This window comes from Anomaloglossus baeobatrachus, chromosome 9 (genome assembly GCF_048569485.1).
Source record: "Anomaloglossus baeobatrachus isolate aAnoBae1 chromosome 9, aAnoBae1.hap1, whole genome shotgun sequence".
In the NCBI taxonomy this organism is placed as follows: domain Eukaryota; kingdom Metazoa; phylum Chordata; class Amphibia; order Anura; family Aromobatidae; genus Anomaloglossus; species Anomaloglossus baeobatrachus.
Window position 1 is genome coordinate 109,516,225 of NC_134361.1, and position 15,874 is coordinate 109,532,098.

At 44.7% G+C, this 15,874-nt stretch overlaps 1 protein-coding gene across 2 annotated transcripts in view; it reads right to left on the reverse strand.

Moving 5' to 3' along the window:
* Positions 1-15,874, reverse strand: part of COL4A6 (collagen type IV alpha 6 chain) — a 426,839-nt gene that overhangs the window by 271,090 nt on the left and 139,875 nt on the right. For both annotated transcript variants that reach the window (XM_075323930.1, XM_075323929.1), the window contains exon 4: positions 2,007-2,090. In XM_075323930.1, the coding sequence (XP_075180045.1) occupies positions 2,007-2,090 (84 nt within the window). The remainder of the gene's footprint in view (positions 1-2,006; positions 2,091-15,874) is intronic.

The window sequence follows — 15,874 nt, forward strand, 5'->3', positions numbered from 1 at the left end:
GGCATCGCATTCTGAAGACAGCGACATGTAAGAGGAACCTGTTGTATCTCATCTATAGGCTCACGCACATAATGTCACAGGTCATCTGTAAGTTGAGATGAGTGATATTTCGTTTCATTTATTCTACATTCAATGTCTGAAATATTAAGAAACTTCTGAGAAGTTACTGCAACGCTGCTTGAGGTTTCTTACCTACTGGAACCAATTGGCCACTTACGCAATGTTTTGAGGGATCCTTCTGAGGGACAGTCACTCTTCCCAGCGACTTTGGCTCTGGTCAATAGAGCAGGATCAGGGGTGGATATACCACTGGTGGCAACTGTGATAAGGCCAGAAAAAGGGCCAAAGAGGTAAGGTGCACATTTATACCTCCAAAGCAGGTGCAATTTAGCATTTTTATGAGCTCTTGGGCTGCAAAGGAACTTTTCAGTCTCTGTCTACTATTGGGTAGGATCCCTAAACATGGTCAATTATATATATATATATATATATATGTTCGCTAATCACCATAATTTTGCCGATATAGACCATGTAATGTGCATATGGGGATTTCATGAATCTTACAGAATGGTAGATCTCAGAAAGAAAAATGGGCATATTAGACTTCATAGCTTCTGTAAGCATTCAGGGGGATTTTGCAGTGACTTCTTTCCTCTCCTTATACGTGGTGGTCAGAAGGAACAGCTGGTGGACAAACAATCATTCTTAAAAGGAGTTGTCCAGTGAAAACAAGTCTTCACCTATCTACAGGTGTGGTGATAAGTTGTTGATTGATGGGATCTGACCGCTGGGACCTGCAGCGATCAGCGTAGCAGTAAACTTTTATCCATGTTAAGGCCTAGTCACACACAACGACTTAACAGCGATCCCGAAAACGATGCGACCTGATAGGGATCGCAGGTAAGTCGCTGGGAGGTCGCAGGTGAGATCTCACACAGTCAGATCTTACCAGCAATGCAGGAACAATACAGGTCGCAGTAGCGGCCTGTATAACAATCTCAGCAGTCACTGTGATCCTGTCACACAGTGTCAAACACAGCGATGTGTCTGCCCGGCAAAACATTGCCTTTGAAGAAAATGACCTGGACCATTCAGCAACGACTAGCGATCTCACAGCAGGGGCCTGATCGCTGGTAAGTGTCACACATAACAAGATCGCTAACGGGATCGCTACTGCGTCACCAAAACGGTGACTCAGCTGCGATCTCGCTAGCGATCTCGTTATGTGTGACAGTACCTTTAGAATGAAGCTGCAGCGTGCAAGTTTTACCACTGCTACATTCATTCCTTATAGAGCTGCAGAGCACTGAGCTTGGCTTTTTTCGGCAGACCCAGAGAGAATAAATGGCACTGCTGTTGGACACCCAACCTGCTCCACTAAGTAACGGGTATACAAATTTCCAGATCAGGGGATCAAGGTGGGTCACAATGGTCGGACAACCACCAGTAAGGTAACACATATTTTGAGGATAGGTAATAACGTGTCTTCACTGGACAACTCTGTTGAGTGTAAGGCCGCTACCTAACAAGGTTGTTTCTCTCGATCTCTGGAGTTACGTGTCATGATCTAGATGGAGTTATGTATTTTTTTTATCTTACCTTCACGATGGCGTGTAACAATATGAACATGATTATCGTCTGCTCCTTCCTATGCACTATACAGACCAGTTTGGAATGGAATGTTGTGGATACAGGAATATATCTGTAGAATCACAGTGATATTCACTCTTGTGGACCCTGCTGCTTCAAAAACACTGAAACAGATCGAGTGGAAAACCTGTAGGACTAAATGTTCAGCTGCAACGAGGGTGAAAGAGCCAATGTCTTACAGGCCCCCAATTAGGTCAGAGGACCACATGGTCCCACAGATGTTCTCCATCTCTTACACAGATGCATGATCTTACCAGACTCTTGTTTCTCCAGATGTACTTTGTGAAAAAAAATAAATTAAGAGATAAGACTTAGCTGCAAATGTTTCCATCCAATGTAAAAGGGAAAAAACTTACCCGAGCTCCTTTCTCTGGAAAGCATTTGCAGCCCCCGCTGCAATCTCGTCCTGCACATGGCCCCTGATAGGTCTTCTTTCCTCCCTGTGAAAGGAAAACATAAATATGAGATCATTTATGGCTCCCACAAACCTTGCATAAATAGATCACCGGTCACATTAATAACTGTTTCTCTTCATTCTGACATTGACGTCCTGAGCTGTAATCACCTCTGACAAGTGTTTGGTAACATATGACATAGGGATATATAGAATGCCGCCTCCCAAGAAGATCCTTTGCGCAATGTTTACTTCTCTATAACGTATATATAAATGGATGACCTCTTGGTATAGTCCATCTGCTAATCTTAGAATGCAGTAGATAAAACTTTTTTTGTACAGCTGGATGAAGAACGTATAGTGTCAAGTTGTAGTAAACTAAAGAAGGTCAAAGTATACGCTTCTGTCCCATGCATAGTTTAAACAGGTGGCTTACACACTGCGTATGGAAAAAAAATTACTGTATACTGAGTAGTCACCCAATATGGAAAATTAAAACATGTTAGATCCCAAACATATAAAAATGCACAAACCAACATCAAATACTCCAATCAACACAGCACAGGTACAGATAAAAAGCAGATAGATACACGTAGCGCCTGTGATTGGAGGCAGTCAGCGGACACGCTGTCATTCACGGTGGGGGCGCATCTGACTGCAACCAATCACAGGCGCCGGTGGGCGAGGAAAGCAGTACATATGCATTGAGGCTAATGCACGGCCTCAGAAGTGAATGGTCACGGGAGCAATTACAGCTGACCCAGAGCCTCGGTAAGTATAGCGCGCCTGCTCCTATCCCCCTATTCCTTCTACCACCATTTTTAATTGCTGGATTCTGGTCCCCATAGACTTATATGGGGACTGGAATGCGGCCAATCTCAGGCTGGAACCGGATTTTTTTTTTTAAATCCAGTTAAGTTCGCTGTACTGGTTATTTGCGAGTCCACCCATCACTAGTAATAAAGTAGGATGCTTTAGGTGGAGTATTGATGAAGAAGGTAAATGATTTCAAAGCTGTAATGGTAGGATTGAAGAGGAATATTGGGATGAGCAACGTCTCCTAAAATCCATGCAGATTATTATTTTACAAAATGTGACCATCACTCATTTTCATTTACTGAATAGTGTGATTTTTACACCAAAAGGTATATGAAAGGGGCGACGTATTGTATAGCAATTTCTATTACTGAGAAGATCAAACTGCAGTGGTCTGACATGGAAAGAATGGAAGCTCCCTTGTCCTGTAACGACTTGCTGGTCTTTGCCTTCAGGCAGGTATGGTTTCTAAGTAAACCCAGGATGATGTATTGCAGACATTCTTTCATTTTTTTTTTCCTTAAGGGAAATAATATAGAGTTCATTATAAAAGAAATAATCTATATAATGTTTCATTATAGAGAAATATAATACCTATATAGTACACCCAACACTAGCAGGTCAGTGATGCAGACACCATGAACGGGATCTCTAAGTGCCTTCATTCATGGCATACTACTGGGCTTCCCTCATTTATTATCGTTGGACACTGACTCTAAGGGCTCATGCACACGACAAATTTTCAGTCCGGGTGCTATCCATTAAAAAAAACGGATCACACTCAGACCAATGTTATTCACTGGGGCAGTGCAGAGTAACAATTATTTTCACTGTCCAATTCAACAAGTGTGAAAAAAATCTCAGCATGCACAAGATTCCTCTGAAACATGGCAGCATGCACAAGATTCCTCCGAAACATGGCAGCATGCACAAGATTCCTCTGAGAATCAGATGGCACTTCAAGTTCAAGTCTATGGATCCATGAAAAAAATCAGACTGCACTCGGATGACACCTGAGTGTGTCCTGATTTTCACAGACTGACAGAATGGAGAAGGTGGAGAAACTTTTTTTTTCTCCTCCTCCAAGAAAAACTGATACCACTCTGATCAGACTTAGGTCAAACTCAGATAGTGATTAGCATAAATATGACTGCTTTTCTCTGATGGAGAGGAAACGGTCGTGTGAACCCACCATAAGCAGCTGACCATGTGTCCTCCAAAAAATGACAACAGCAAAAGTTGCGTTGAAGAGTTTGCCTGGGATACGCTTTTAGAGACTTGCGGAGATTTATAACAACTAAAGATACAGCAATAATCACTCTCCCTGACTCCAGAAATGCCGCTATGCCACTATGGTGGCCAGTGGTGACAGCTGCTGCCAATCTCTTGGCTCAGTGTCTCGTGCCATCTTGGTTATAGTTTACAGTCCTCTACCGTGATGTCTTGAATACAATGCATGCGACTGCTGTAGCTGAAGACCACAGCTGTGGAGGATTGGCGTGGCTGAAGCCGGGAAGGATTATATTCATCATCCACAAGCCTTTGCAGCCATAAACAAATATTCCTGGACAATGTCTTTAAGCTGCACATACACATAAGATAAAAGTAGACCACAATAGGCAATTTTTCTTTGTTAGCTAACCATAGGTTAGCCAATGCAAACCATTGACTGCCAAAAACATAATTTGTCAGGCTGGATTTTTTTTAGCCATTGACAGCTTATGCTATTTTGTTCATATATATGGTCCAAAAGATTGAACAGGATTTGCGATGAGCAAACTTGAACTGTAAAGTTTGGACCAAACACAGACTTTAAAAATACATTCAGTATCCGAGTTTGGAGTTCGGGTACTTTTTGTTTATTAAAGGGAACCTGTCACCAGATTTGAGGCCTATAAGCGGTTGCCACCACCAGTGGGCTCTTATTTACAGCATTCTAACATGCTGTATATAAGAGCCCAGGCCCCGCTGTGTAGAACGTAAAAATCACTTTATAATACTTACCTAAACGGTCGCTGTGGTGGAGTTGGGCCATATCGGTGCCTCATCTTTCGGCCATCTTCATCTTCCTTCTGAAGCCTGTGGTGGAGTTGGGTCATATGGCATATGGGCGTCTTCCGTTTTCTGGTGCTGGTGCCTCCTCTTTTGGCCATCTTTGTCGTCCTTCTTCTGAAGCCGGCGTCTTTGACACATCCTACGTCATCCACAATCGCCGGAATTGAGGTAATGTGCAGGTGCACTTTGATCGACCCTGAGCAGGGCAGATCAAAGTATTGTAGTGCACCTGTGCGGGACCGGTGAGTGTGGATGACATAGGATGCATTATGCACACAGGCTTCAGAAGGAAGATGAAGATGGCCGAAAGAAGAGGCGCTGGCACTGGAGAACGGAAATGCCCATATGACCAAACTCCACCGCAGTGACCGTTTAGGTGAGTATTATAAAGTGATTTTTCCATTCTACACAGCGTCCTGGGCTCTTATATACAGCATGTTAGAATGCTGTATATAAGAGCTCACTGGTGGTGGACGCAGCTTATAGTCACCAAATCTGCTGACAGGTTCCCTTTAACCACTTGATCGAGCATCGGAATACTCAGGTACACCCGGTGGTCGGTCCAGTGCTGGCCGCTTGCAGTCGCTGAATGGCTCATACTGGGGGAAAAAACAATGCTTTCAGATGTAGTTTGTCCCCTCCCCCCGCCCAAAAAACCCACCCCCAAAAATGCCCTGTTTATGGCTGGCTGTATGTGGGCAAGACCTAAGCTGTCATTCAACGTGGTTCATATTCCGGGATCAAGTTCAGGTCAAGTCCGGGTCCCGAACTGAACTTTATCTAATGTCAGGCTCAACCTGGTGAACCTCATCTCTAACCGGGATATTATGATCAATGGTTATATTGATCCAAAACATCTATTTCCTGACCCTTGTGGCTTGTAAACATAAAAAGAGCATAATTAGATATCATTATCACCATGTCATTTTATCTTCATGTGAAACTATGTGATGGTGGCGCCTAGGTTTGTAGTTGCAGCACATTCAACTGAAATGAGGGACAGAAGTGCAAAATTGCAATCTGATTATTCAGCGGCTTACCCCCTAAGTATTGCTCAATATATGCACATTTTTTTTCAACCCCTTATTTACCCTGCTCCTCAATGTTTCCTGTTTTTATAAGTAATACACTTCCTCAACAATAAGACATCCATTCATGGATGAACCTCAAAACCTTTAGTCATTTAAGGCCGCTTTACACGCTGCTACATCGCTAGCGATGTCGCTAGCCATCGCACCCGCCCCCATCGTTTGTGCGTCACGGGCAATTCGCTGCCCATTGCGAACAATATCGCTAGGACGCGTCAAACGGACTTGCCTTCCTGGCGACATCGCTGTGGCCGGCGAATAACCTCTTTTTTAAGGGGGTGGTTCGTGCGGCGTCACAGCGACTTCAATCAGCGGGCCACCAATAGAAGCGGAGGGGCGGAGAGCAGCCGTATTCCCGTCACTCCCACCTCGTTGCCGGAGGACGCAAGAATGCTGTTGTTCGGCGTTCTCAGAGTGTCACACGTAGCGATGCGTGCTGCCTCAGGAACGACGAACAACCTGCGTCCAGAACGAGCAACGATATTTTGAAAATGAACGACGTGTCAACAATCAACGATTAGGTGAGTATTTCTGATCGTTAGCGGTCGCTCGTAGGTGTCACATGCAACAACGTCGCTAACGAGGCCGGATGTGCTTCACGAATTCCGTGACCCCAACGATATCTCGTTAGCGATGTCGTTGCGTGTAAAGCGGCCTTTAGTCCTGAACAGTGAACACTATCACTATCCTGATAGCTCTGATGAATCTTTTTAGCTAATGTGCACTTCATTGCCTGCAAAATATGAAGCGAGATAGCAAACTACACACCAATTCTTAGGCACCGCATCATTTCTAACACTTCCAGATACTTGATAACCACACACAATTCCTTACGATGTGCAATCCGTCTGATTCCCTCCTGCAGTGCATTCTATGATATACATTTTATATGGGCTTTGTTGCCTATATCATCCATTAAATTCTAGCCAATTAAAGCATTTACTGTATAATTGCATTTTTATTAATGATTACGTTTTGTACATACCAGTGGTAATGTAACATAGACACACGCTGATGTCATTTGGTTTGCATTACAGAGGAAATCAATAGCACATTCATGTTCACCAAACTTATACATTGTTTGGCCATTAGTTGTTTTCATGCTCATTTTGTTGTTGCACCAGAAAAAGCATGTAATACTTCCACTCTTTAAAGAGAATCTGCCACCAGGTTTGTTTTTGACAAATAATTTGAGCAGCAAGATGTAGAGACAGAGATCCTGATCCTAGTGATGGATTACTTACCAGGCTGGTAAGTGTAGATTTGATAATCACTATTTCATCAGCAGGAGATTATCACTAGCGGACTAGTAAAGCGGGCTTTACACGCTGCGATATCGTTAGTGAATTATCGTCGGGGTCACGGTGTTTGTGACGCACATCCGGCGTCATTAACAATATCCTAGTGTGTGACAAGTACGATCGACCTTAAACGATCGCAAAAGCGGTCAAAAACGTTTGCCGCGGAGAGGTCGTCCTGAAACAAAAAATCGTTTTCTGCTTATTAGCGATGTTGTTCTGCGTTCCTGCGGCACCACACATCGCTGTGTGTGACACCGCAGGAGCGACGAGTATCTCCTTACCTGCCTCCACCGGCAATGCGGAAGGAAGGAGGTGGGCGGGATGTTACGTCCCGCTCATCTGCGCCCCTCCGCTTCTATTAGCCGCCTGCCATGTGACATCGCTGTGACGCTGCACAAACCGCCGCCTTACAAAGGAGGTGGTTCGTTGGCCAGAGCGACGTCACAGGGCAGGTAAATCCGTGTGACGGGTGTAAGCGAGGATGTGCGCGACGGGCAGCGATTTGCCCGTGTCGCACAACCGACAGGGGCGGGTATGATAGCAGCGTGTAAGTTACCCTTAAGCCTGCTCACATGTAATCCTCCATATTTATGTGCTCTATATAATCCCTTCAGCGCTCACACCACTGATTGGCAGCTTTCTGCCTATGCACAGTGTACATAGAAAGCTGTCAATCAGTGGTGTGGGAGGTGTTATACAAAGATCAGATTTCAGAGAACTGGTGGATCTGCAGCAGATAAAAAGGAGATTTTATCAAAACTACAGCAGGCAGCCCAGTAAGTGACACATCACTGGAATCAGAGTCTCTGCCCCTTTCAAATGCTGTGCTCAGATGGGGCAGCAAAAACTTTGTTGACATGATGCCCTTTAAAATATCTTGCAGCAGTTTCACATGGTGGAAGAATTACTTCAAAATAGCTAAATTCGTGTTTAGCGGGCGCATTCCACTATATACTAATTCCATTCAATCCCATTGTTCTGTGCATCCTCCATTTCCAGTAAATGTACAATTTGAGCTGACATAACATTTAAAAGGAATTTATACCAATTATATATGTTCTCGCAAACTTGTTAGAAATTGTATGCCTTAATGAAATTGTGAAAGAGTACAGTCTTGTACGAAAATGAAAACATGACCCAAGATCGATCCTGCAATTCTTAAGGAATTCTTAACACAGAAAAGAAAAATTGATGAGTTGAGTATTCTGCAAATAATCACTTGCTAAATATTTGCACTGGAGTGAAATATCTGCGTGTCAAGTCTGCAGATCAAACCAGCGTATGTATACGAATGCCAGTGCATATATGTATAAATCTATCACTTGTTCTGCACGTTCCAACAGGATTGCGTTTCGTTGCCTACAATGCTGCAGAATGTTCACCAACTCATAGGATTAGGTTACCAATATTATCCATTAACCCAACACTACATTTTACCTTTTACATGATGCTATCATGAAAAGCAATGTGTACCGAGTTTCATTTCATTTGCAAACATACCTATTTTAGTTTTCTTTTTTTCCCCAAAGTATAATAAAATATATTTAACATTTTTGAAAAATATATTTATATTAACAGAATGCAGCTATTCAGTTCTCAGCCATCAGTACGTCATGTCAAAGGAGCTCTCCATGTTCACAAGATATGTCATAAACGCTTAGTGGGTAGGTTGCTCAGCTTTACTCCATTGCTGATCCTGGTAGATGGCTGCAGCCATCTCTAATCTAAAGGAAACCTGTCAAGGTGATTCACCGGTGCAATGTAATTGGAGAGTGCCTAAAGGTCCAGTCACACATAACGAGATCGTTCCTACGTCACAGTTTCCGGATCGTTGTTAAATCGTTGGTGAGATCGTTGGTGAGATGTCACACAGTCATTTTCCCAACGACTTTAGTATCGATGCAGCGACTTGTATAACGATCTCATTGGTCGTTGGGACCCTGTCATACAGCAGCTCTGTAACGATTCCGACCTCAAATAGGGGCGTAGTGTTTGACGCAGTAAGCCACTTCGCTCCGATTGGTGGCCAATACTGCGTTCTGATTAGGCGGCCGGCCTAGAAGGCAACTTTGCATCGCTTCATCCTTTGTCCCTTTTTGAGCCTTGTTTTGAGGATAGAACCGTTCTTTGTTCCCGGTTGCTTGCTTGCTTTTCGGATCGAAGCTGCATCTTCACCCGGATTCATCCCTCCTTCTTTCCCGAGTGTTTGCTTACTGTTCTCAGCGCCAACCAATCGGTGCAGAGGGGGCACGGAAAAGGTGACGCAACTACACGCCTACGTGTCACACTCTAAGTTCTTATCTAGGTCGTTAACGAGATCGTTGGTAGGTGTCAAACATACAGATCCATCCTGCCCAGGAGGACTCCAACGAGACAAAAATGGCCCAGGACACTCAGCAACGACCAACGATCTCACAGCAGGGGGCGGATCGTTGGTACATGTCAAACATAACGAGATCGCTGGTGAAGTCGTTGTTTCATCACAGAAACTGTGACGTAGCAACGATGTCGTTAGCGATCTCGTTATGTGTGAAGTGGCCTTAACATTTTCAATCATGCTTTTATCTCACCTAAGAGTTAGAGGTACTTTGCACACTACGACATCGCAGGTCAGTGGGGTCAAATTGAAAGTGACGCACATTCGGCATCGCAGGCGACATCGTAGTGTGGTAAAGCCTAGATGATACGATTAACGAGCGCAAAAGCGTCGTAATCATATCATCAGTGCAGCATCGGCGTAATCATAATTACGCTGACGCGATGGTCCAATGTTGTTCCTCGCTCCAGCAGCAGCACACATCGCTGTGTGTGAAGCCGCAGGAGCGAGGAACATCTCCTACCGGCGTCACCGCGGCTCCCGTAGGATATGCGGAAGGGAGAAGGTGGGCGGGATGTTTACATCCCGCTCATCTCCGCCCCTCTGCTCCTATTGGCCGCCTGCCGTGTGACATCGCAGTGACGCCGTACGACCCGCCCCCATAATAAGGAGGCGGGTCGCCGGCCAGAGTGACGTCCCAGGACAGGTGAGTCCATGTGAAGCTGCCGTAGCGATAATGTTCTCTATGGCAGCTATCACAAGGATATTGCAGCTGCGACGGGGGCTATCGCGCTCGGCATCACAGCATCGGCTTGCGATGTCGCAGCGTGCAAAGTACCCCTTAATGTAGTGTAAGGAAAAATAAGATTTACAAGGGTTATCCAGGACTTTGCAAATATTTTGCCAGGGGAAGATGTACTTCAGACAGGTAGGTGTTAACTACCTGCCTGTTCAGACCGGTGCCGATCCCTGCCGGGTCAGGACCACAGCTGCCAGCAATTCTGTCACTTCATTTAACCTCACATTAACAAAGCAGATCTTTCTCTTCTGCTCTATCTATGGGGCGTCTCTGCCAATATCTTGCTGATTCTTCAGTGCTGGAGAGAAGTGGGGGATAGTGCCATGCTGTCGCAAAGAAGGAAAAAAAAATTGTTGATTTGATAATAAGTGTTTTATTCCATAGGTCAATGCGTTTCAGGGCTCAAGTCCCCTTCTTCAGGACCAAAAAAGAAGAAAAATCAACACTACATGAGAAGACAAAGGATGACAGCCATACATGTGATACAGCAAACACATCTACTCCCATGACAAAGCATTTTTTAAAAAAGAATTATAATATTTTATTATGAATTGTCAGTAGGCAGTCTTTCTCATATATCACATGTATGGTTGTCATCCTTGTCTTCTCCTGAATTGTTGATTTTTCTTATTTTTTGGTCCTGAAGAAGGGGACTTGAGCCCTGAAATGCGTTGACCTATGGAATAAAACCTTTTTATTATTAAATCAACAATTTTTTCCTCCTTCTTGGCGACAGCGCGGCATTAACCCCCACTTCTCTTCAGCACTGAAGATTCATGTACGTGGGGCTGCGGCAGCCGCCATTATCTTTTATGCTTGCTTGGTGGTTGTGATCCTCACAATCTTAGAAGGTGAGTGTAAACGTTTACACACCGCTATTTTAATATCTGGTAATACCGTATTTGCACTCTTTTGTCCTAAGCTTTTATAATAGATATCTTGCTGATTGACTGCCGGCTTCCCACAGTTAGGCAGCGAGAAGCCGATTGGCAATCAGCAAAACAACGGCAGAGATGCCCTGTCAACCGAGCAGAATAGAACAGAAAAAGTTGTTCTGTCACTATGACAAACAGAAGCCGCAGAATTGCTAGCAAGAGCGGTCCGTGAAAGCTGTGAGCCGGTAAAGATTGGCACCAGGCAGTACTGATAGGTAGTTACCAACTACTTGTCTATATGTTCTTAGCATCATAGCAAAAAATAACCAAAGTCCCAGAGATTCCCTTTAATCCCCAGCGCTTTTGTACCAGGATTAGTCCAGGAGCACCGGCACTCATCCCTGCATCTTGATTGTATCACGACTAGAGTTGAGCGGATCGGTCATAATCCAGGTCTGGCGGATCCGGATGGGGTTGCCGCTGAAGTCCGCGGCAATACAAATCAATGGGGAACGGGATCCGGGACGAGAGGGAGAGGGAGAGGGGGAGAGGGGAAGAGGGGGAGAGGGAGGAGAGGGAGAGGGGGAGGGAGAGGGGGAGGGAGAGGGGGAGAGGGGTAGAGGGAGGGAGAGGGGGAGAGGGAGAGAGGGGGGGAAGGGGAGAGGGAGAGGGAGAGGGGGAGAGGGGGAGAGGGAGAGGGAGAAGGAGAGGGGGAGGGAGAGGGAGAGGGGGAGTGGAAGGGGGGAGAGGTAGAGGGGGAGAGGGAGAGGGGGAGAAGGAGAGGGAGAGGGAGAGGGAGAGAAAAAGAAAAAAAAACCAAAAAAAACCGGATCCGGATCGTGCACCCCGAATCCCGGGTACTGGTCGGACTCGGATCGGGCTCTCAAACCGTGCGGATCCGGATTTTGCGGATCTGGGTCCGCTCAACACTAATCACGACCATATCAGTATGATTAACAAATCAGTGTGTGCTGAGAGGAGGAATAGGGGTATTCTTCTCTCCTTCTCCCTGATCTTCCTGCACAAACTAGCCTGAACATCATGCAAATGCAGCCAAGGTACAAGCAGGATGCAGTGATCAGTGACAGTGCTCCCGGACTAGTCCTGGTACACAAGTGCTGGAATTACACATTATTTGTACACACACTGCACTAATATCTAGGTAAAATAAAGCCATAATTGAAACTATTGAGAGCCTCGTAAATCATATTACAGTACAGGAATAAATCTCCTGCCAGTTTCCCTTTCATTTCAATAGTTAGGCTGAATCACTTAATTATTGAATTATCACAGGGGCCAGGTCCCTCCATAATAAGAAGTCAGATGTATTGGAATATCATCTAAACCCTTCTGGTATCACTGTTACCAAAGATCCCAACAATGTATAAAGTGTAGGTACAAAAAGCACCACCGCAGAATAACTATGTCCTTTGAAGGTGGAAAACGTCCGACTTCATTATTCTTAAGGTGGAGGAAGAAAAAAGGAAGTAAATATTTATAGTTTTAACTGAGGCCAAGCCAAAAAATGTTCTCTTCCACAAACTTTGAACTTTCACAGATGTTCAGAAAATTGTCCAGGAACAAGCAGATCTGCTTAGAGAAGCCAACATGTCATGGAGAACATTTCCTTACCATATGCAATGCTTTATCTACGAGACGAGAGGCAAACTGCATGTTCAGAGCATGATTCACGATCAAGACATCTCATTCATAGAGATATGGTCACCGAAGCCTGAATAGTATATATTCACATTTACAACAAGGTCAAGTACATTGTAGTAATTAATTGAAAAATAAAATACAACAAGCGTATATGTATATGGGTGAATATGTGCAGTTGAGGTACAGACTCTTTCCTTATCTGTCGCACTAGTACATAGCAGGACAGCTAACGAATGAGTCTGTACCTCAACTGTGGCACATTCATCCATATACATAAAGACTTGTTGTATTTAATTTTTCAATTAATTACTACAATGTAGTTGACCTTGTTGTAAATGTGAATATATACTAGTGTCACTGGGAGCGAGAGGACTCCAACCGAGGGACTCAACACAAAAGGAAAAACTAGGGAAGCAATACAAAAGAAGGCCCTGGCGTGAGGGAGAGGGGAGTGGGGTCACCTCCAAACACTCACCTGAGACTGATCCCTGCACTCCCTAACATCCCTAAATGGGTCCTATCCCTCGTGAGCCGTCACGTGCCCAGATCCTTGCTAGCCCCAATCTTGCCCTGGCTAGTGTGAAGGCCAGCGAGATGCTAGTCTTGCCACTTCAGTAAGACAACATGAGGAAGGAAAGACAAACAGGTGGCTGCTTCATCAAGAAACTTCTCAGCTGCTACAGAAGCGTACATGGAAGCTTCTCCAGAGACATGCTCCTGCAAAGTGGACAGCATAGAATGAACTATAGCTGATATAGGAAGGAATGGATATTTATAGCAGAAGTGGGTGGCTGCAGTTGAGGTTACATCTAAGGCGGGCTTTGCACGTTGCGACATCGCAAGCCGATGCTGCGGTGTCGCACGCGATAGTCCCCGCCCCCATCGCAGGTACAATATCTTGTGAAAGCTGGCGTAGCGAAAATTATTGCTATGCCGGCTTCACATGCACTCACCTGCCCTGCGGCCGTCGCTCTGGCCGGCGACCCGCCTCCTTATTAAGGGGGCGTGTCGTGCGGCGTCACTGCGACGTCACACGGCAGGCGGCCAATCGGAGAGGAGGGGCGGAGATGAGTGGGATGTAAACATCCCGCCCACCTCCTTCCTTCCGCATATTCTACGGAAGTCGTGGTGACGCCGGTAGGAGATGTTCCTCGCTCCTGCGGCTTCATACACAGCGATGTGTGCTGCCGCAGGAGCGAGGAACAACATCGGACCGTCGCGTCAGCGTAATTATGGATTACGCTGACGCTGCACCGATGATACGATTACGACGCTTTTGCGCTCGTTAATCGTATCATGTAGGCTTTACACACTACGATGTCGCATGCGATGCCGGATGTGCGTCACTTTCAATTTGACCCCACCGACATCGCACCTGCGATGTCGTAGTGTGCAAAGCCCGCCTAACTGTTAGATCACAGCAGGATAGAAAGGAACCTTAACCCCTTCTGCACCGGATGGAATTAAATATGCTCTAATTCAGGGTAAATGACAAGTGGGCACTAAAAAGGATCTGTGATCAACTATACGCTGTGACTTTCTTATCCCAGATCCTCCCAAGGTCACGAGGCCTTGACACACTTGCAACAACTAGTGAGTGACTGAATAAAGATCACTATTCTCCTTATGGAGACTTTGCAAGCCAGTCTGACTGGATGCTAGTAAGTGGACTTATAGCTGCCATGCCCCTCTGCAAAATATTCAAATTTTCTCTCCAGGACAGGAGACAAACTCCAGCGCAGCGCCACCTATTGGAAGTAGCGATCCTAAAAGTTAAATGTGGATTTTTAACAATCCTTTCAATATAACTTAGGATATATATGCCAGATCAGAATCCCAATTTGCAGACACGGTGTTTCAGGGTGCTTGCCCCTCTCATAGCCAGATCAGACACCCTATACTTTGCACTGATGAGGGGCAAGCACCCTGAAACACTGTGTCTGCAAATTGGGATTATGATCTGGCATATATATCCTAAGTTATATTGAAAGGATTGTTAAAAATCCACATTTAACTTTTAAGATCGCTACTTCCAATAGGTGGCGCTGCGCTAGAGTTTGTCTCCTGTCCTGGAGAGAAAATTTGAATATAGATCTACGTATAAGATATCTTGACTTATGGTGTGATCATAATTGTATCAATTTAGTGATTGAAATTGGTAAAATACACCAACATTTTCATTGCATAATCTACAACATGTACAGGTATAATCTAATTTTAATACCACCATTAATACAACCGAGTCATAAGCGTCTTTGCAAGACATTTTAATTGATTTAGGTCTTAGGAATTAACTTTCATTTTGGCTTTGTCTAGATTTGGTCTTGAAAAATAATTACTAGGCCCTTACACCTGTGCAGAGTCCCTGCTATGAAGCATGGTTGGCTAATGTGCCACACTGGAGCTGTCTAAAGGCACATTATTATCCTAAAGACAATGCTTCTTGGAGAGTATAGCTCTGTAACATGGCATCCAATGTAACATATCTAATATTCTAATATAAGACACACACAAAGACACAGAAGAACCACTAAGACGTCTACGGGTGCTGTTTTACAGCTTTGCACAACTCAGAGGTAGTACACCCCTGTAATATGGCCATGTGTACCAGACCTTACTCTTAAAAAGATGACTGCCTAAAGACTTGAGCATTCCAGTCTAGATGATATGTAGAAAGGATTATAGAAAATAATTGCAACTTATAACATGCAAATATTATCAAAATGACGCAATAGATTCCAATTCAGCTATACATCATGTCTAAATGATAACATAAACTAGTCAGTAGAGCATGTGGAAGTTATGGTGGAGTATCGGGTAAGGACATCCTTCCATTAGTCAGGGCAGAGAACTGCTGTAAAGTGCATTACCAAGATGTTTCACTTTTCTTGTGGCGCACACAATCATCAGCTGGTTG